The sequence below is a fragment of the Microtus pennsylvanicus genome, chromosome 8 (genome assembly GCF_037038515.1).
Source record: "Microtus pennsylvanicus isolate mMicPen1 chromosome 8, mMicPen1.hap1, whole genome shotgun sequence".
NCBI classification, from domain to species: Eukaryota; Metazoa; Chordata; class Mammalia; order Rodentia; family Cricetidae; genus Microtus; species Microtus pennsylvanicus.
The window spans coordinates 73,678,058-73,698,252 of NC_134586.1; the positions used below are offsets into that span (position 1 = coordinate 73,678,058).

General features: G+C 44.8%; 1 protein-coding gene across 4 annotated transcripts in view; it reads right to left on the reverse strand.

The window, feature by feature from the left end:
- Positions 1–20,195, reverse strand: part of St3gal5 (ST3 beta-galactoside alpha-2,3-sialyltransferase 5) — a 58,128-nt gene that overhangs the window by 21,018 nt on the left and 16,915 nt on the right. For 3 of the 4 annotated variants that reach the window (XM_075983836.1, XM_075983838.1, XM_075983837.1), the window contains exons 2-3: positions 4,124–4,247; positions 431–542 (exon numbers count right to left, since the gene is read on the reverse strand). In XM_075983836.1, coding sequence (XP_075839951.1) covers positions 431–542; positions 4,124–4,247 — 236 coding nt within the window. Of the gene's footprint in view, positions 1–430; positions 543–4,123; positions 4,248–20,195 lie in introns of those variants that run through there. The other variant, XM_075983839.1, reaches the window with a different exon arrangement.

Genomic DNA, 20,195 nt, shown 5'->3' on the forward strand with positions numbered 1-20,195 from the left:
GACGTGGGAGGGCCAGCCCACTGTGGGAAGTACCATTCCCTGGGCAGGTGGTCCTGGCCTGCGTGAGGAGATTAACTGAGTATGAGCCTGGGCAAGCTAGCAGGCAGTGCTCCTTCATGGCTTCTGATAGTGGTCTTGGCTGGGAGTGAGTTCCCCTGTTAGAAGTTAATTCCGCATGGAATAGCAAGCAGGTCTGCCTTAAGAGTCCCTGCCTCGACGCCCCTGGAAGGGACTGTAACCTGGAAACTGAAATAAAGCTTTCCTACTCTAAACTGCTTTCGGTCAGGTTATTTTTATCACAGAAACAGATATGAAACTAGAACATTCCTTGTTCAGATTTTCACTAGCAGGTCTATGTCCCACAGTAGAGGTGGGCTGGCGGCGGTGTGTGTTTGGAAACGCTGGGTTTAAACCACATGTGGTAGCTTACCTTTATGTGGTCAGGGTCCACGTAGTCCATTCTTTTCATGTCACACTCTTCAGCAGTGTGACTCAGCTTGAGGTTGTAGAGGAGCCACACTGCAAACACAACCAATGTACACCTAGGAGGGAATCAGGTACAGTAATGCAGGCTATGACACCCAGAGAAAAGCCTAACTAAGTGCAATCCTAACTCAAATGGAATAAAAGCAGAATCTAAGGCAGTGGTTCTTAACCAAGGGGTCAGATAGCCCTTTCAGAGGGGTCACATGTCCTGCATATCAGACATTTACATTATGATTCATAACAGCAGCAAAATTACAGTTATGAAGTAGCAATGAAAATAATTTTATGGTTGAGGAGTTGTATTAAAAGGTCACGGCATTAGTAAAGTTGAGAACCGCTAATAAAAGGTCACCAGAACACTAAAGAAAGGTGTCATTTCCTGGTGAGATAAATTAGTCATTTATGATTGTGTTTGTTATAAGCAAATACAGAATCTTCTCATGCCCCCAACTTTTTTTTGCAAGGACAGAAAAATCCAAATAATAAAATCCAAATTACAGTGTTGATGACAGAATTAAACTGAACAAGTAATATCTGAACTACAGAACCACAGAATCTTTGCTTCCATTGTTTTTTTTTTTCTGCTTCTTTAAATACTGTCAGGCCTTTAAAAAAGAAACAATCTAGGTGCAGGGAGAAGTGGAAAAGCCATACATGCCGTTATCATGTGTGAAGTTCTCAAAGTTTTAAAAAAAGAAACAATCTCACATGGTGGCGAACAACCACCTGTAACTCCAGCTTCTCTCCTGGCTTCTGGCACTAGACACACTGTGCACAGGCACACTTGCATACAAAACATTAAAAAAAAATCAGTCTACTTGTATTTCTAGAGAATTCTACACAAAATGAGTAATTAGAGAGCACTAACAGTTACACTTAAGTGCATCAAAGAGCTCTCTGCAGCTCTCATAAGTTCACACTAGCTTATCATCGCACGTGTGCATGTGCGTGCACACACACGCGCGCGCGCGCGCACACACACACACACACACACACACACATAGACACACAGTCCTTGGAGTGTCTAGATTTTGTTCTAAAGATTTCAATGTTTTGCTCTTGTTATTCTTTTTTTTTTCTCGACAGGGTCTCTCTAAGTAGTCCCAGCTGTCTTGCAGCTTGCCAGGTTAGACCAGACTAACCTGTACCTCACAAAGATCCTCCGCCTCTGCCTTCCCAGTGCTGGGATTAAAGGTGTGCGCCCATTATGCCCAGCCAAGATCTCAGTTTTAATAAGACCCCAGTAACAACGATAAACGAAAGGTTAAAATGTCTAAGCCACAGTTTAATATCTATATCCTTAAGCCTTATTTGCTTCTATTTTATGTGTATGAGTATTTGCCCACATATATGTATGTTCACCACATGTGTGCCTGGGCCCCAAGGAGGCCAGATGAAGGTGTCAGATCTCCTGGAACTGGGGTTACAGGAGGCTATGAGCCACTACATGGGTGACGGAAATCAAACCCATGTCCACTCAAAGTTCACAAAGTACTCGGGAGACATGCCTCCAACTCTCCAATCTATGTTTTTATAAAAACAACATTAAGGAATAAGCTTTTGAGAAAAATCATGTATTTTCTTAAGGCAGAGGCAGTTTTTAAAATAAAGCCCCTAGCAATCTCTGCTGGCTCTAACGGATGCAAACCACCAAGGAAGCTGATCTGAGGATGACAATGCATGAGGGAGGGCTTGCTGGGAGCCTCTGAGACTTCTGGAGTTCTCCCTTCCACATGCTGCACCATCACCTTCCCCTGGGATTGGGGAACACGGTCAGGATCTGGGACTGCCTATGAAAAATCTATCTTCCACATACAAGTTCCAGGTAAGTTAGTTCTTCAGAGCCAAAGGAGAGCATGGGACAGTGAGAACGCACCTCACTGGGCGCTTGATACCTTTCCGACTGTAATCTCATGAACTCAGTAGACTGACTCCTCTCTCTAAACCCGAGAGTATATGGCATACCTGCAATACTGTGTGTGTGTGTGTGTGTGTGTGTGTGTGTGTGTGTGTGTGTGTGTGATATCTGTGTAGGCATACCGCGTGTGTCACAGCTTGTGTGGAAGTCAGAGGATTGTATGTAGGAGCTGGCTCTCTCCTTCCGCCATATAGCTCCCAGGTCATCAGGCTTTTTAGCTGGTACCTTTACCCTCCGAGATACTTCCTGCCTCCTATCCTTATTTTCTTATTGACCTAGAACTTTCCAAGCAGCCTGGCTGGCTAGTGAGCTTCAGGTTCCAACCATCTCTAAGACTTCCCCAGCCCTGATTATAAGCACATGCCACCTTGCCTGGCTTCTTTAATGTGGTTCTGGGCCCTGGGGATTGAAACTATGTCCTCAGGACTTTAGCGACTGAAGTATCTCCCAGTTCTCCCGCCGTCTTTCCCACCTGCACCGCACCCTGTGTTGTTGTTTGTTTTTTGAGACAGTCTCGTGTATCTCAGGATGGCCTCAAAATCACTATAGAGATGCAAAAGACCTTAAGCTCCTGATTCTCCTGCCTCCCAGTCCTAAGTGTTACAGGAGCACACCTCAGCTATGGAATGCAGGAGTTCAAATCCAGGACGTCTTGCATGTTAGGTATATGCTCTACCACTGAGCTGGATTCCCAATTTGATTTTTTTTTCTTTTACTGAAAGAGCTTTAAAGACATCCCCACATGTGTGTCATGTGCCTCCCTTTGCTGTGCTTCCTAGCATGGGTGCCTAGGTCCGTCTGGTCTGAGGTCCTACACCAGGCACCTGATTTAGTGGTAGACGTGTTGTAAGCCTCATAAACATACCACACCAGCTGGCTGGGCCTGAATGGGATCAAAGTCTTTATTCATAGAACCGTTTGCTTCCTTTCCCACATCCTAAATTAGTCTCTCTCTCTCTCTCTCTCTCTCTCTCTCTCTCTCTCTCTCTCTCTCTCTCACACACACACACACACACACACACACACACACACACTACATAAATATAAATAGATTTTTAAAAACAGGGCTGACAAGACAGCTTGGTGGGTAAAGACACTTGCCACCACGCCTGACAATCTGAGTTTGAGCTCACGGTTCACATCAAGGTGGCCAGAGAGAACTGACTCTACCTATCTGCCCTCTGCCCTTCAAAAGCATACTGCTGAGTATGAAAACATGCGCACAAAATGGGATTTAATTTGAAGAAAGAAAGAAGGAAGATTTCAACTTGGTTTGGTACCAAAGAAACCCACCAGGTTCTTCCTTTGCTAATTCTCCTAGGTGCTGGGATATAAGGGGCACCTGGCTTCAACATCTGCTGTCTTCTCTAATGCTCTATATTTAGTGGTACCTAGGAGTCTTGAGGATACCTCACTTTGCCGGATTTACATTAGCTCACAATAGCTAAGAATGCCTCTTTTGCTAAGCAGTGGCATGAAGAACAGGCATCCAAGCTGTTCTCAGTCATCCAGGCTCCGACACTGAGCAGCTGCTAGGAATGGTGCTCCCATCAAACCCACCTATTAAATGTAAGCAGCGCACAAACCCACTCCTCTACACACCGAGTTTTACTCAGCTGTGGCTGAACCCACTTCTTGAACCCAGCGGTTTCCTCTAATAACTTCTCCAGGTACAAACTTCTCAGAATCTAATGCTGTTGACCTGGAGGCTGTGCTTACTTGAGAATGTCTTTTAATAACACGCTGGGTCTTCTCATCTTGTTCTGGGTTCGGGTGTACCATTGCAGGGAGGTCCTTGAGCAATCGCTTCTCAGCTTTACAGAGGGGAACTCAGTTGGCATTCCTGGGAGGAGAGAGGGAAAGAAAGAGAGAAGCATCAGTCAGGTGATTATATATGGAGAGACTGTAAAGTGATAAACCTGGTGATAAAGGGGATGGGTTCATGATACAATGTGGATGAAACTAGAGGGAGTTACAAGGAGCTGATGCTAAAGGGTTACACACTGTATGCGGTCTAATACTCTTCAGATGACAAAACCAAAGAACCAGAGACCACTGGATGTCAGGAATTAGGGGGAAAAGGAGGTGTGCTAGTACATGTTTATAACCCCAGCCTTTGGGAAGCTGAAGCAGGGTGATGGTGAGGACAAAGGCTACATACACTTTTCTTTTTTTTTAAGATTTATTTATTTATTATGTATACAACATTCTGCCTCCATGTATGCCCACATGCCAGAAGAGGGCGCCAGATCTCATTACAGATGGTTGTGAGCCACCATGTGGTTGCTGGGAATTGAACTCAGGACCTCTGGAAGAGCAGCCAGTGCTCTTAACCACTGAGCCATCTCTCCAGCCCGCTACATACACTTTTCAGGAAGAAAAATAAATAAATAAAAAAAGGGAGAGTGGGGTGTGGCACCGTGAAGGACTCTGAGGTGATGGAAATGTTGGCCTTGATGTATCCTTGCTGACGTGACTGTTGAGACACAACACTATCCTTTTGCAAGATGCCATGGGAGGGGGGAGGTAAGGGTACAGAGAATCTACAGATTGTCACATTATGAATCTATAACAATTCCAAAATTTAAAATCTGAATTTGGAGTAGGGGACTGGCAAGATGGCCAGTCAAGATCATAGGTCAAGGCAAGTCTGATGCCAGCAAGTCTGACAACCTGATTTTGATCTCTGGGTCCCACTCAGTAGAAGAGAATCAACACCTGAAAGTTGTCCTCTGCCCCCTGCAAATGCACTGTGACACATGCACGTCTATGTGTGTCTATGTGTGTGTGTGTGTGTGAAAGAGAGAGACCAACTGTTTTTCTCTAATATCAGACATGGATCTCATTGATATTTTCTCCTAATTCTATACTGTTGACCAAAAGAGGGACACACACACATTCACACACAATAATAAAATTAAAAATTTCTTCAAAAGGCCTTCCTTTTAGCTATCTATACAGAAATGTTTAGAGATGACGCAAATGAGAGAGCTTCTTTACAAAATAATAAAACAGGAAGAGGGAAAAATAAACTTGGCCAGTATTTAAAGCTTGCTTCAAATTTGGTGTAAAAAATGCTGGTAGTAATCTTATTCTCAACTGTTGGGATTAACATTTTCTGGAGGCCCCAGTGAGATTCAAACCACCCACCCAAATTCTAAAGTCAAACCCTCACTCTGGAACTTGGGCTGAGAGGTCACTGCAGGAGGCAATCACCTTGAGGCGTCTCAAGGATCCAGGGCGGCCATGGTTTTACAGACTTAAGTAAGATGCCATACTGAGAAAAGCAGCAGCATCTACCGAGGCCTCCTGGGGAGTCACGGTCTGGTTCTGTTCTGTGAGATCCTGGTCTGCAATGTGGAGGGGGTTCAATGGGACCCCAATATTCTCCCATTCAGGGAAAACAGTGAGACACCAGGTAAATAGTGAAGCCCGCCTGGTTCTGGTTGGCTGGAAAGTTTTGTCTGTCTGTCTTGTTGTTGGAAAGTTCTGTCTGTCAATGGGGCTGTGCTTCTGGAGTGTCCGTAAGTTTTGTTGTAAGCATGGAGCTGAGAGAGCAACAGATCAGAATCAATTAAATGTACGGCTGCAGAGTGGCGACTACATGTTCATTTCGGATTGTTCTTCTTTGAGTGTGTGAGCTTTCTGTGTTCTGCATTCTTGGTTATATTTTTGCTGTTTCTGCTGCTGCCAGCCACCAGTCACCCTTGCCACCATGGCAGCTTTTATGGCCAGGGCTCAGAATTTATCTCTGAGCTTTCTGGCTACTGGATTCAGTTTAGAAGGGATCAAACATCTTTTGAGTGTGTATAATATTAAAGTTGTTTTTATGTTCCTCCATTTCATTGAAAAACTGTCTCTGGATTGGGTTATGGCTTTCCCTTTTTCAGACGCAGGCGTGCTTTTAAAGTCTCTATGTCCAGGGTCAGGGGAGCAACCTGATGCTCTAACAGGGAGAATAAAGCAAAGTAGAATAGCCAAAAAAAATTAGACTATTGGTTTATGTGAACATTCTGTACTTCCAAACTTGTAACTTTATTGGGTATGGTTAAAAATCTGTAAAATCTGTGGGAAAAAGTTAACAAAACTCGTAACAGGGTTGATAGTTAAAAAATCTATGCATAGGTAATCTTAACCACGTGGCACGGGGCCACTTTGGAATATAAACAACAAGTGGTTTGCCACCAACTTAGATGTTGCCCCCATCAGGAAGTAGGCAGCCATCTTTGCTAGGGTTGGAGAGGATGGATGTCATGTGACTTCACTGCCATCTGGATTATAGGTGACCACACAGCATAAACCAACCAAGGAGGCAACAGGTCTCCAAGACAATTTGGATTAGGATGGATTTTTTTTTTCTTTTTTGTATAAAAATTCCTGCCCTGAGCCGGGCGGTGGTGGCACACACCTTTAATCCCAGCACTTGGGAGGTAGAGGCAGGCGGATCTCTGTGAGTTCGAGACCAGCCTGGTCTACAGAGCTAGTTCCAGGACAGGCTCCAAAACCACAGAGAAACCCTGTCTCGAAAAACCAAAAAAAAAAAAAAAAATTCCTGCCCTGAAAACAAAGCTATGAAAATAAGGTTTATGAAAGATAGGATTTTAAAACAACGCTTGTTTAAGAGGTATCAAAGCTTCACACATTCATATGCAAGGAAAAACCCTGTGCTGGCAGCCAAGTCAACCAGGTGGTGCTGGTTTTAAAGCTATGGCTACCACGGAGAAGAGCTGATGCTTGTCACTGTGCAGCAGTGCTGGACTTCCTAGGGAGAGCCCAGGCAAGGACCCTAGAAGTTGTGGGGATGTCCGGGCCAGTGACAGCCACCAGAAACAGCACCTGCTATGAAATGGAGCTGGCTGGGCCCAGAAGGCAGGCTTTGTGAGCTGCTGAAGCTGGGCCAGAGAGGTGACCCAAGCCCTCAGCAAAGTCCAAGGATTGTGGGCAAATCCCAGCTGTTAAGCACAAAGCTTTCTGCTCTGTTTGGAGCTTGGCTCTGCCAGGTCCAGATGTGGCTGTGTCCTGCTTCTTCCCTCTTGAAGTTAAAAAAAAAAAGGTTTTTGATTTTACTTTAGTTTTGATATTGCAGGAGCTCATAGTTGAGAGACTTTAAACTTCTTTAAGAGGAAATTTTGGAGTTTAAGTTTAAATTTAAAAACTGGATTTATTTGTTTTATTTTGTTTTTCAAGACGGGGTTTCTTTGTGTAACAGAGACCTGGCTGTCCTGGAACAAACTCACCAGGTTGACTTTGAACTCACAGAGAGCCACCTGCCTCTGCCTCTTAGTACTGAGATTAGCATCACCACACCCAGCTAAAACTGGATTTATTTTTAAAAAAGGAAAAGCTCTTAAAACATTTAAATTTATAAGGCTATGTGACATGTTAAATTTATAAAATGTTTTATATTAATAATATGTGATTTAAATAAATAAATGGCTAAAGAGTCAGGGCCACAGCTATGAGCACCAAACAGTAAATACCAGAAACTGGGATTCTCCTATCTAACGATGCAGCAAGTGTGTGTGGCACAGAATCAGAGAATGCCTCTCCTTACCAGAGGTCTATTCGGTCCACCCTGGCCTGACCTAAGAACATGTCTAGAGGCTGGAGACAGGGCTCTTCCAGAGGACCTGAGTGAAAGCAAGCGGTCCCTTAGATGAACATGGGGAGACTGACTCTCGAGTCATTTCATTTTCCTTCTTCTCTTCCCTGCTTTCCCTCAGCTCCAGCTATAACACAGCAGATACGCTACACTGGACGCTACACTGGAAATACTTGCTACCATTCTGTCTCATTCTACTTGAAGGGCATTAAAGAAAAGTGCCAAAGACCTTATTAGGAAACCTTTGCTGAAGTAATGCAGAAGCCTTAAATGAGACGTCACAACGCCAAGACCCTGGAAAGTCTTCAAACTCTACGGTAGGCCTACTGAGCAGTGTTTACTGCTGTTCCTGTGGGCGTTTAGAGCTACAGACACAGATGGATTCGCAGACGGGGAGGCCTGGCTCATGAGCTTGCAGAAGAAAACGATACATCAGCAATGGAGACAGTGGCCATTCGTGTGATGCCTTGGTCAGAAATCTGGCTTCACTTACCCCATGTCCTGAGAATCTGAGAGAAGTTAAATTTAAAGATAACGGTCTGTTCTGGCAGAACTTTCGAGACAGAATGGTGCATTCTGGCTGCTGCTGAGGGTCATCCAAGAGCATCCTCAGGATCAACACATGAAGCTGATACATCTATGGTCCAGCAAGGGCCTGGCTACATCTTAAGCTGGCATCAAAACTTGACAATGCCATACCATCCTCCACACGGTACTGGTGTTCAAAGTCTAAAAACCCCAAGACTAAGGGTGTTATGGAAAGCAACTGAGGCTAAGGGTGCATTTTGAGAGGCCAGGAAATAGCATTGTGTGAAGCTCTGAAGGTGAGACTTCTGTTTCCAAGGAAACCTCAGGATACTGAAGATGTCAGGACTGGCTCATCAGTCAAGGAGAGTGGCAGGGGTGGAGTATAGCCAGCCTCAGGAAGAACCCGCATAAGCAGAGGTAGACGAGCTGGAGGGGTGGGTAAATCCAAGTCTATAGAAGCCTGGATGATTTTATCATGGCTCTAGATGCTGGACACGGAGCTGCAGGTTTGCTGTCTACCCTGCTGGGTTTTGATTTTAAGTGAGACTGTTTCATGCCATTCTTCCATTTTGAAATGTTTATTTTTGCACCAATACACAGCTTGTTTTTTATTTTTAAAAAACACGCCGGGCAGTGCTGGCGCATGCCTTTAATCCCAGCACTCGAGAGGCAGACGCAGGCAGATCTCTGTGAGTTCGAGGCCAGTCTGGTCTACAAGAGGTAGTTCCAGGACAGGCTCCAAAATCTACAGAGAAATGCTGTCTCGAAAAATAAAAAAAAAAAAAAGTCACAGTGAAGAGACTTTTTTTTCTTTTCTTCTCCCCGCCCCCCAACAGGGTTTCTCTGTGTAGCCCTGGCTGCCCTGGAACTGGCTAGGCTGGCCTTGAACTCACAGATATCCACCTGCCTCTGCCTCCTGAATGCTAGGGTTAAAGATATATACCACCCCTACCAGGTGCCTTTTTTTTTGTTGTTTGTTTTTCTTTGTTTTTTTTTTTTGTGTGTGTGTGGTTTTTCGAGACAGGGTTTCTCTGTGGTTTTGGAGCCTTGTTTTTCAAGACAGGGTTTTTCTGTAGCTTTGGAGCCTGTCCTGGAACTAGCTCTATGTAGACCAGGCTGGCCTCGAACTCACAGAGATCCTCCTGCCTCTGCCTCTGCCTCCCGAGTCCTGGAATTAAAGGCGTGTGCCACCACCACCTGGCTCCGGTGACTTTGTATTTCTTAAAGTGATGGGAGTTGTTCAAGTTGAACTGTAGTTTAGGCGATTAACCTGAGACACTGTGGACAAGGGACAGAAGGTTATGGCTTAAAAGTGATGTGTGCTTCAAGCCAACCTGATAAGGGATTGTCTAGATCACATGGGCCTGTGGGCGTGTCTATGGGGATTATCTTGATTGTGTTAAATAAGGTGAGAAGACCTACTGAACTGCACACAAGTGGAGAATGCTAGCTGGGCACAATCATACACGGGTGTGTTTTTCTCTGCTCGACTATGCATACACTGTGGTCAACAGTCCCGAGTTCCAGTCATTGTGATTTCCCCGAAATGACAGGCTGTAACCTGCTTCTTTCTGGGCTGGTGAGATGCTCAGTAGGTAAAGGTTCTTGTTGTCAAGATCGACCTGGGTTCAATCCCTAGGGTTCGCATGGTAGAAGGAAAGTACGGACACCCAAAAGTTGACCCCTATGTGTGTCAGCATGCATGCCTCACCCCTAATAAGTAAGTATAAAACAAACTTTCCTTAGATGCTTCCATCAGAATAATTTATCACAACAACAGAAGCAGAATTATGGCATGAACCAGTCAACTGCTGGTACTCAGTGCAATTAGTTTCTGGACCGTGGAAACACTTGAGCTAGACTCCCAGGCGATTCCATCCCCACCCTACCTGCAGAGACTGCTTCCATAATCTTCCCATAGACACTGTCCTCCAGCTTTAGTACCGGGGGCCATACTATTCAGACTTAATTTTTTAAATATAATTTGACTCTTGTCCCCTCACTTGAATATAGTTTCTTCAGGACTAGTCTATTGTCTCTCCTGGGCTCTCCCAGCTCTCTTCTCCTTCTCCAAAGTGCTTGGGTTCCCCAGGGCATCAAGGTTACCCTATCCTTACTTAGGCTACTGGGTCACAGCCCCAGCTTTATGGCTTCACTGACTACTTCATTTATTAAAAGCGTATCTTTGAAGATACTTTTCTACTTACACATAAAAAATGTAATGGATTTTTGAAGAGCCTATATGTCTGAGAAGGAAATAATGCTTACTAAAGCCCTGGTGAGGAAATGTGATCACGAGCACTTGCTGCTCTTCAGGGCTCTAGTTTGGTTCCCATCACCCATGTCAGATGGCACACAATTGCCTGTGACTTCAGTTCCAGAGAATCTGACACTGTCTTCCAACCTCAGGCACCTACATGCAAGTATGCACAGATACACATACATATGCACACACATGCTGAAGGGGGAAGAGGGAAGGTTGGAGGGAGGACAGGAGGGAGAAAGGTGGAGGACATAAAAAATCTTTTTAAAAAAGCAACAGGGGAAGCTTCTAGTCCATCTGTAGAATATTTTATCTTCAAGGAAATTTAGTCAGAATTTACTGAAGGCCAAATATGTTATACGTACTATAAAAGGCAGCTGGAAACAGTGATATTATTCAATATCACTGTCTACACTTCCATTAGATGGAAAGAGAAAGTCTAAAAGTGAAGCTTTCTTAATCAATGATGAATAAGTAAAAGTAAATTATTATTGATATTAATACCATATTGCTAGAATTTATTATTATTATTATTCATATCTTATTCGATCAAGTCACAGGAAACTTAAAGGTTACATGCTATATAATTCCAATTATGTACATACATTTTGTTTGTTCTGTGGTTTTGGAAGCAGGATCTCTCTACAAAGCCCTGGCTGTCCCAGAACTAACTCTGTAGACCTGGCTGGTCTTGTACTCAGAGATCCGCCTGCCTCAGCCTCCTGGGCACTGGGATTAAAGCCGTGTGTCACCATGCCTAGCATTCTTTTTGTTTAAGATTTATTTATTTATTATGTATACAACATTCTGCCTCGATGTATGCCCGCACGCCAGAGGAGGGTGCCTGATCTCAGTACAGATGGTTGTGAACCACCATGTGGTTGTTGGGAATTGAACTCAGGACCTCTGGAAGAGCAGTCAGTGCTCTTAACCTCTGAGCCATCTCTCCAGACCCCCCCCCTTTTTTCCCATGACAGATGGCTGCTGGGAATCGAATTCGGGACCTTTGGGAGAGCAGGCGATGCTCTTAACCGCTGAGCCATCGCTCTAGCTGCTCATGCCTAGCATTCTATGTAAAAATTTATAAATCTATAAATTAACTATATATAATATATTTTGAAATTACATCAGGAGAGAGCTTGAAGGAAGGAATCAGTTCCCTCCTTCCATCACGTGGGTCCTGGAGAGCAAGCTGAGGTCACCAGGCATGGTGACAAATGAGCCACATCACCGGCTTTGGAAACGAGAGAATTTTAGGAACGGAGGAAGTAAGTGACTGGGCTGCCATACAAAACCAGCAGCAGGAGGAGACTTCAGGATCTTACAGGGTGGCTGAAGGGAACCTAGAGAAGCGATGAATCCGCGGAGACAGGACACCAGTTACAGGCACCCTCAAACTTTCACGAAATTAAGAATCAGCCACTGAGACAAGAGTAGAATGGATACTTCAGAGAAGTAAACAATGAAATGGCGAACTGAGCTTACGAATAATTGCTGGCGTGAGAGTAGACAGGGTATCCACAGAGTGGGAAGGGTAAGCCTACATTTGAGCTGACCGAATCCAAAAACACCTACTTCACTGGATTACTATCTGGATTTAGCTCTCCCAAAGACACACCTGGGTAAGTAGACGTACTGTAAAATCCAACCCATCTTTCTCCCCTCCACTGCCCAGGAAGAGCAGAGCTTGGAACAGCAGGGGGAACACACGTACAGAAGGGCTTACATGAAGGCCTGCTAGGGTGATACTGTTTCAAATGACATCTGAAACTGAGAAATCTGTCAGTGAATCAACATGGCTGGAGTGGGCTGTCCAGAAAGGTGAGCAACAGACATGGAGATGCTGTCTATCAGGGTGGGAGGTTTATGAGAAATGCATTGTACAACAGGGGAGCAATTAGCCCAGGGAGGTTACATACATGGGAATGGGAGGTTTATGAGAAATGGATTTCACAACAGGTGAGGAATTAGCCCAGCTGGCTGAACGCTGCACCCTTAGCAACTCTGAGGCAAGACCTAGGTACTCATTGCAGTGTTGGCACAGATTGAAGAGGAACCTGGGGCACAGCCTGGGGTGGACCAAGAGGAAGAGGGGGCAGCGGTAGGTGGACTAAGAATGGCAAAAGGAGGATGGTGAAGAAAACACACCAAGGATCTGGGTCCCAACGACAGAAAGGAGACACAAGTGTCAGGTTTGGTGTTAGTCGGACCGCCTGCCTGAAAGAGTCAGAGTTTACCCTGGCAGGACGGCCCAGAAAGCCAGCTTTTTAAAACGGTGCAGCTTTTTTGCTGGTTTTGGCTGAAAACCGAAAAGCATGCATTCAGCTTTTCATCAACACCATTTAAGTGTTTCGTGGTAGGACCTCTTAAAAGAGCTGCAGGGTTTTTCAGCTAAAGCTGAGTCAGGAAGCCTCTCTTAGATGAGAACACTTGCTTGCCTCTAGCAAGCAGAGCAGACCCGAGAAATTGCTGCTACCAAGAAAACATGCTTTACTCTATTCTTTCCCAAGCTTTCTCAGGCTTTCTGTGGATTCAGTTATCCACATTGGGTGCCATTTGTAGTGAGGATTTTTGTAGTGATGGGGCAAGCAGGCTTGCTTTTCGTCCCGCTCGGCTCCCACATGGCTAGCTTTACACCCGAAATAACAACACACAAATTATATTCATTTGAACACTGCCTGGCCCATTAGTTCCAGCCTCTTATTGGCTATTTCTCACATCTTGATTAACCCATTTCTAATAATCTGTGTAGCACCACGAAGTAGTGGCTTACCGGGAAAGATTCAGTATGCCTGACCTGGTGGCTGGCTCGATGGTGTCTGCCTCACTGCCTTCTTCCTCCCAGCATTCTGTTCTGTCTTCCCTGCCTACCTATGTTCTGACCTATCAGGCCAAGCAGTTTTCTTTATTAATTAACCAATGAAAGCAACAGAAAGATAGAAGTTGTCTTCCTGTGCCTCTGTCTTACCTGTTATAACCCCAGGAAACAGCTGTTGGAGTTACTTCTGTGAAACTGTAAACACCCCAAGGAGAAAACACTGCACGGCAGACAAGCTTCCCACATTAAAAAGGCCTTGGGTGCTGTCTTAGGGTTTCTATTGCTATAAAGAGATATCATGACCATGGCAACTCTTACAAACAAATATATTTCATTGGGGCTGGCTTACGGTTCAGAGGCTTAGTCCATTTTCACCATGGTGGGAAGCATGGTAGCAAACGGGCAGATAAGTGTTGGAGAGGTAGCTGAGAGTTCTACATCGGGATCAGAAGGCAGCAGGAAAAGACAGAGACACATTTCCTCCAACAACGTCACACCTATTCCTGTAGGAGGGAGGCTGCTTGTTGGTTTCTGACTGCTCAGCCCCGAAATAATCACACAGAAACTGTATTAATTAAATCACTGGTTGGCCCATTAGCTCTAGCTTCTTATTGGCCAACTCTTACATATTAATTTAACCCATTTCTATTAATCTGTGTATTGCTGTATGGCTGTGGCTTACTGGCTCAAGTTCCAGCATCTGTCTCCAGCAAGACTACATGGTTTCTCTCTGACTCCACCTCCTTTCTCCCAGCATTCAGTTTAGTATTCCCCACCTACCTAAGTTCTGCCGTGCTATAGGTCCAAAGCAGTTTCTTTATTCATTAATGGTAATCACAGCACAAGAAGGAAATCCTACATCATATTCCAACAAGGCTGCGCCCCCAAATAGTTGCTGCTCCCAATGAGACTATAGGGGCCATTTTCTTTCAAACCACCACATGTGTGCACCTTAAACTTCCCAGTAATTGTGCAAATGCATCTAGTTCCAGTAGAAGGGAGTGTGGTGATGATGACATGTGAACGGGGCACATGAAGCTAATGAGCTCAGCCCAGAGGCCTGGCTACTGTGGGAACAAGAGCAATGATTGGTGCTGGGATGGGGTGCAGGCAGGAAGATGGCAGTGCTAGAGTCTGTATTGGCTGGTTTTATTCAACTTGACACAACTTAGAGCCATCTGAGAGGAAGGGGCCTTAATAGAGAAAATGCCTCCATAGGATTGGGCTGTAGGCAAGTATGTAGCACATTTTCTTGTACTGATAGCCAAACTTGGTAGTGTAAAAGTCACCAAGGTGGTACTGGTTTTGAAGGCAAGAAGGGGCTATGGAGAGCAGCTGAGGCTTGGCACCATAGGAGGCCAGGAGAGGCCACTGATAAAGGTGCAGCCTCAGTAGCAGTTGAAGACTCAGTATTAAAGGGATCATGCACCGAAGTTGAGAACTAGCACCATGAAGAGAGCCTATGAGAGGTTATTGGTGAAAGTACAGCCCAGTTGTAGCAGAAGACCCCAGTGTTTTAGAGATGCCAGTACCATGGGATGACCATCAAGAACAGGAACAGCAGTGGAGTGGAGCCAGCTGGAATCTAGAAACCAAGCTCTGTGCTGCAGAGGGCAAACTGGAGAAGTGACCCAAGTCCTTTGCTGGAGCCTCGAAGATCATGAGTGACCCCAGATACTGGAAATTGAGTGATTTACACATTTGTTTTGATCTGATTGTGACTTCCCTGGTTCTTCCATCTTGAAATAAGAAGAGTACCTAGCTTATGTTTTATTTTGTAGAAGCTCACAGTGAACAGACTTTGGGTTTTAAAAGAAGAAACTTAGAATTTTTTAAAAAGAGACTGAATTTTTAAAGTGTTTAAATTTGTAAGACTGTGGAACTTTTTAAGTCTGTAAAATGTAAACCAGGCAGTGCTGGTACAGGCCTTTAATCCCAGCACTTGGGAGAGAGGCAGGTGGATCTCTGTGAGTTCAAGGTCTGCCTTATCTACAGAGCTAGTTCCAACAGCTCCAAAGCTACTCAGAGAAACCCTGTCTCAAAAAAAAAAAACCTAACAAAAAATGTTTTATTCTGTAATTTTTTTTATTAATGTGTAATCTTGGGGATGAACGAAAGTAAGGATTATGGCTTAACTGAGATGTGTTTGTGTTGGAGAAGGGCTGCTTTGTTGGGCCTGGCCATCCAGCTAGCTTAGACTCAAAATAATCACACAGAAACTGTATTAATTAAATCATTGCTTGGCCCATTAGCTCTGACTTCTTATTGGCTAACTCTTACATATTAATTTAACCCATTTCTATTAATCTGTGTAATGCCTCGTGGCTGTGGCTTACCAGCTAAAGTTCCCAGCTTCTGTCTCAGGCAGTGGATCCATGGCTATCCCCTACTCTGCCCTTCTTTCTCCCAGCATTCAGCCTAGTTTTCCCTGCCTACCTAAGTTCTGCTCTGCTATGGGTCCAAAGCAGTTTCTTTATTCATTAATGTAAATCACAGCACACAGAGGAAACTCCCACATCATGTTTGTGTGTCAACTTTACAAGTGTTCAGTTGTGCTGGGCAGTTTTATGTCAACGACACAACAGAGAAACTGTCTCCATAAGATTGGGCTGTAGGCAAATCTGTAGGGAATTTCTTAATTAGTGATTGATGGAGGAGGGCGCAGCCCATTGTGGGTGGGCCAACCCTGGGCTGGTGGTCCTGGATTCTCTAAGAAAGAAAGCAGGCTGAGCAGGCAATGGGGAGTAAGCCAGTTAGCAGCACCCCTCTACAGACTCTGCATCAGCATCTGCCTCCAGGTTCCTGTCTTGTTTGAGATCCTGTCCTGACTTACTTTGATGACTTCTTGGTTGTCAACTTGACTACATCTGGAATTAACTAAACCCCAAAGTGCGGCACACCTGCGACAGGTTTTTGCTGAATTTGAAATGGGAAGACACACTTCTAACCTGGATCTTTGAGGTGGACAGACACACCTTTAATCCTGGAACTTTTGAGGTGGAGACCCATCTCTAATCTGGGCCACACCTTCTGCAGGAACCCTCTGTAAGGACGTGGAAGACGGAAGCATTTGCTCTTTGCCTGCTCGCTCTCACCCTGCCAGCAAGTCCATTCCTCACTGTCACTAGAGCCAACTATTTGGGGGACTCTGGCATACTCTGAAGACTGACTCATTCTCTTTGTTCCATTACTCTAAAGAACCCTGACTAATTCAGTGATGAACAATGATGCGGACATGTAAGACACTTTCCTCCCGGAGCTGCTTCTGGTCATGTTGTTTCATCACAGAAATAGTGACCCTAACTAAGACAGGGTCCCCCTGCAAACTGGCGAACGGTGGCTGCATAAGATATGCAGCTCTTCCCCTTTCTGCAGAACCACCCTCTTTCTGCAGCCAAAGTCAGCCCCTAACTCAATGTGAGAGGCAGGCTCACATGTGAAAGTCAGCCCCTAACTCAATGTGAGAGGCAGGATCAGGAGAGGCAAACCTGAGACCCCTCCCAGCTTCCACTTATATCTCTTTGTTCAGAGCTGCCACGGCCTCCCCAACATCAGAGCAGCCGCAGCCTCCCCAATAGCAGACCTGCCGTGGCCTCCCCAGCATCAGAGTTGGCTGAGGTTTTACGTAAACTGGGCTTGTTGCTTGTCCAGGTAAATTCAGTTCAGATAAGGATCGAGGGTCATTTAGATAAGGAAGATAAGAGATAATAAAATCCCAGTGTGGAAGAGCAGTGCTCAGACTTAACTTGGAAATATCTACCTTGAAGGAGTGGAAGAGAAGGAAAAAGAAGTATTAAGAAAAAGAAAATCTACCCTGGGTGTGGTAGGTCCTACCTGCAATCCCAGCAATCAGGAGGTAGAGAGGAGAATTACTGCAAGTTATCAGCTTGGGGTACAATGTTAGAATCTGTCACAAACAACAAGAGGGGGGTAATAAAATCTGTGCCTCTACAGGCTTTAGATAATTCTGGTCCCACCATTTTAGATGAATACTAGTTCTTGGACAAAATGCTCTTTAAATTGCCTACCCCAAGAGCAGGGGCTACCAGAAACACCCTGATGCACCCACAAGAAAGGTGATTTGTCAGTTCCATTGGTCCTGCTCATGCACAAAGGAAGGACACAGAGACAAAACAACGGCTGAGTGCCTGCTTCTAGGGTAGAAAGCAACAAGATCTCAAGGTCGGCAAGCAGAGTGTGCTTCCGGGAGAGGGGGCTGCTCAGCAGGGTGTCTGAGATGCCCAGAACAGAACAGGCTGAGAGCTGACTGTGGGCAGGCACGGGCAGGCACGGCAATCAGCGGCATGGCAGCTAGCACAAAGGGGCCAGGCTGCAATAGGTGCCAGAAAATTCTAAATGAAACTCTCCTCTACCCTTACCCCAAAGGGAGAGGCAGCTTGAAGCAATGATGGACAAAGATATTTCCCATTTGCCACTATGCTAAGTAAAATAAGCTGGGCATAGAAAGACAAATCCTACATGACCTTACATGTGCAATTTAAAAAAACCACCTCAAAAATACAGACACAGGTAATTAATTCAACAACAGTTACCACAGGCTGGATTAGGGGAAGGAAACAGAAGGCAGATGGAAAATATAGAATGAGCAAGTATAGACGTCTAATGTAACATGTGAGGGCTAAAACCAATGCTGTTAACTGGTGTGGGGCACATGCCTGTAAGCCCAATACTGCGAAGGACTGCTGTTGAGTATGAGGCAGGTCTCGGCTGAACAGAGGTCAGGGCCAGCCTAGGCTTGTCTTAAAAAACCCAAATCAAAACACACAATTTTAAAAAGGAGATGAAAACGTATGTGGGACTCCTCTTAGGTAAGAGTGTTTCAGCGGCTCTAATCACACACACGGTGAACGACTGTGAGCTGACAATCCGTTACTTTGTTTACTACGGTGGCCACTATCTCATGTTTATGTATCACAGAACATGTTGTAAACTTCTCAGAGCCACAGTAAAATCACTCAGGAGCACACACCAGTCCTGTGCCTTTCCCATGCAAGCCCTTGACTTTTCTTCCCATTCTAGAAGTCGACCTATCCCCTCCCTTGCCCAAGTGATGTCCATTCCCATACAATCTAGGTAGCTAATCACAGGCTAGCTATAGCATACCCCCCCCACACACACACAATACACATACACACACAAGCTTATATAGGCTAGCTATAGCAGTACCCCCCCAACACACAATACACACACACAAGCTTATACAGGCTAGCTATAGCAGTACCCCTCCCAACACACAATACACACACACAAGCTTATACAGACTAGCTATAGCAGTACCCCCCCCAACACACAATACACACACACACACAAGCTTATACAGGCTAGCTGTAGCAGTAACCCCCCCCCATGAGCTTACTTAGAATCCTAGCCTGTAACAACACAGAGACGAGGCATTCAATTGGCGTTTTCCACCATTGTGCAGACCTGTGCAGCCCCATTCATCAGCATCCTGACCTCACTGAAGGTCAACAGCATCTCTAAACCTCCCTCCTTCTGCTCCTCCTGTGTGTCGATAACAAATGTTATCTGTGGAGCTGGACTCCACTGTTAAGTGTGCTCACCACTCTTGCAGAGGACCTGGGTTTGGTCCCCAGCAACTCACAACCACCTGTTACTCCAGTTCCAGGGGACCTGAAATCTTCAGGTCTCATGGGCACTGCACAAACTTGGTGCACATAAACTCCCTTAGGCAAACACATATACACATAAAAATAAGTAAGTAAATAATCTTATTTAAAATGTCTTTTGGGGCAGTAGGATAGCTCACACTTGCTTCAAGGCCTCAAATCCTGAGTTTGGTCCCCAGGTCCACATGGTGGATAAACCAGACTCCAACAAGTTCTCTTCTGGTCTCCAAACTCCCGCCACAGTACTCATGTCTACACATATACACACACTATCGCAACACATAAAATGTAGCAATTGTTTAAAAATGCCCCTAGGAACATATCCCTGAGGAACAAAAGCACCCAGGCACTGCTGGGACAGTTATTATACATAGTAATGTCTCAACACTGCCTCATCAGAAAGTCGAGAAGGATAATTAGACTTAAATGCAAGACTAACATCAAGAACTGAAGTGAATGACATCTGCATTTCAGTATCTAATACTTTGTGTTAGGGTTGGAATATACAATTTCAAGGCATCTTGGTTCATGGAGAGAGTGGTTCGGTCCTCACCTGTCACTGGCCTGAATCTACACACAGACGTAGGCTATACAAAGCCACTAACAGTCAGGGCACTGCTATGGGAAGACAGCACCCATTCCCAGACCCAAATGACTTAGGTCAAGTACTCCATCCATCTTACTCCCATCCTGATATAGATATGAATAATTTGCATTGGTATGGATCTTGGTTTGTTGATACAAATTTAAGGTCAATTTTGTTATATGTATATGTATTTCTGATCTTGATTAAGGTATTGTGATTGTGTAGCTCATTTTAAAATGTAATGTATAATTAAGAAATACAGGTTAATAGATAATCATCTATAATAGTCAAGCTTGTAGTCATGTTAGTTAGATTTTCTAGATGTGCATTTATATATTTCAGATGG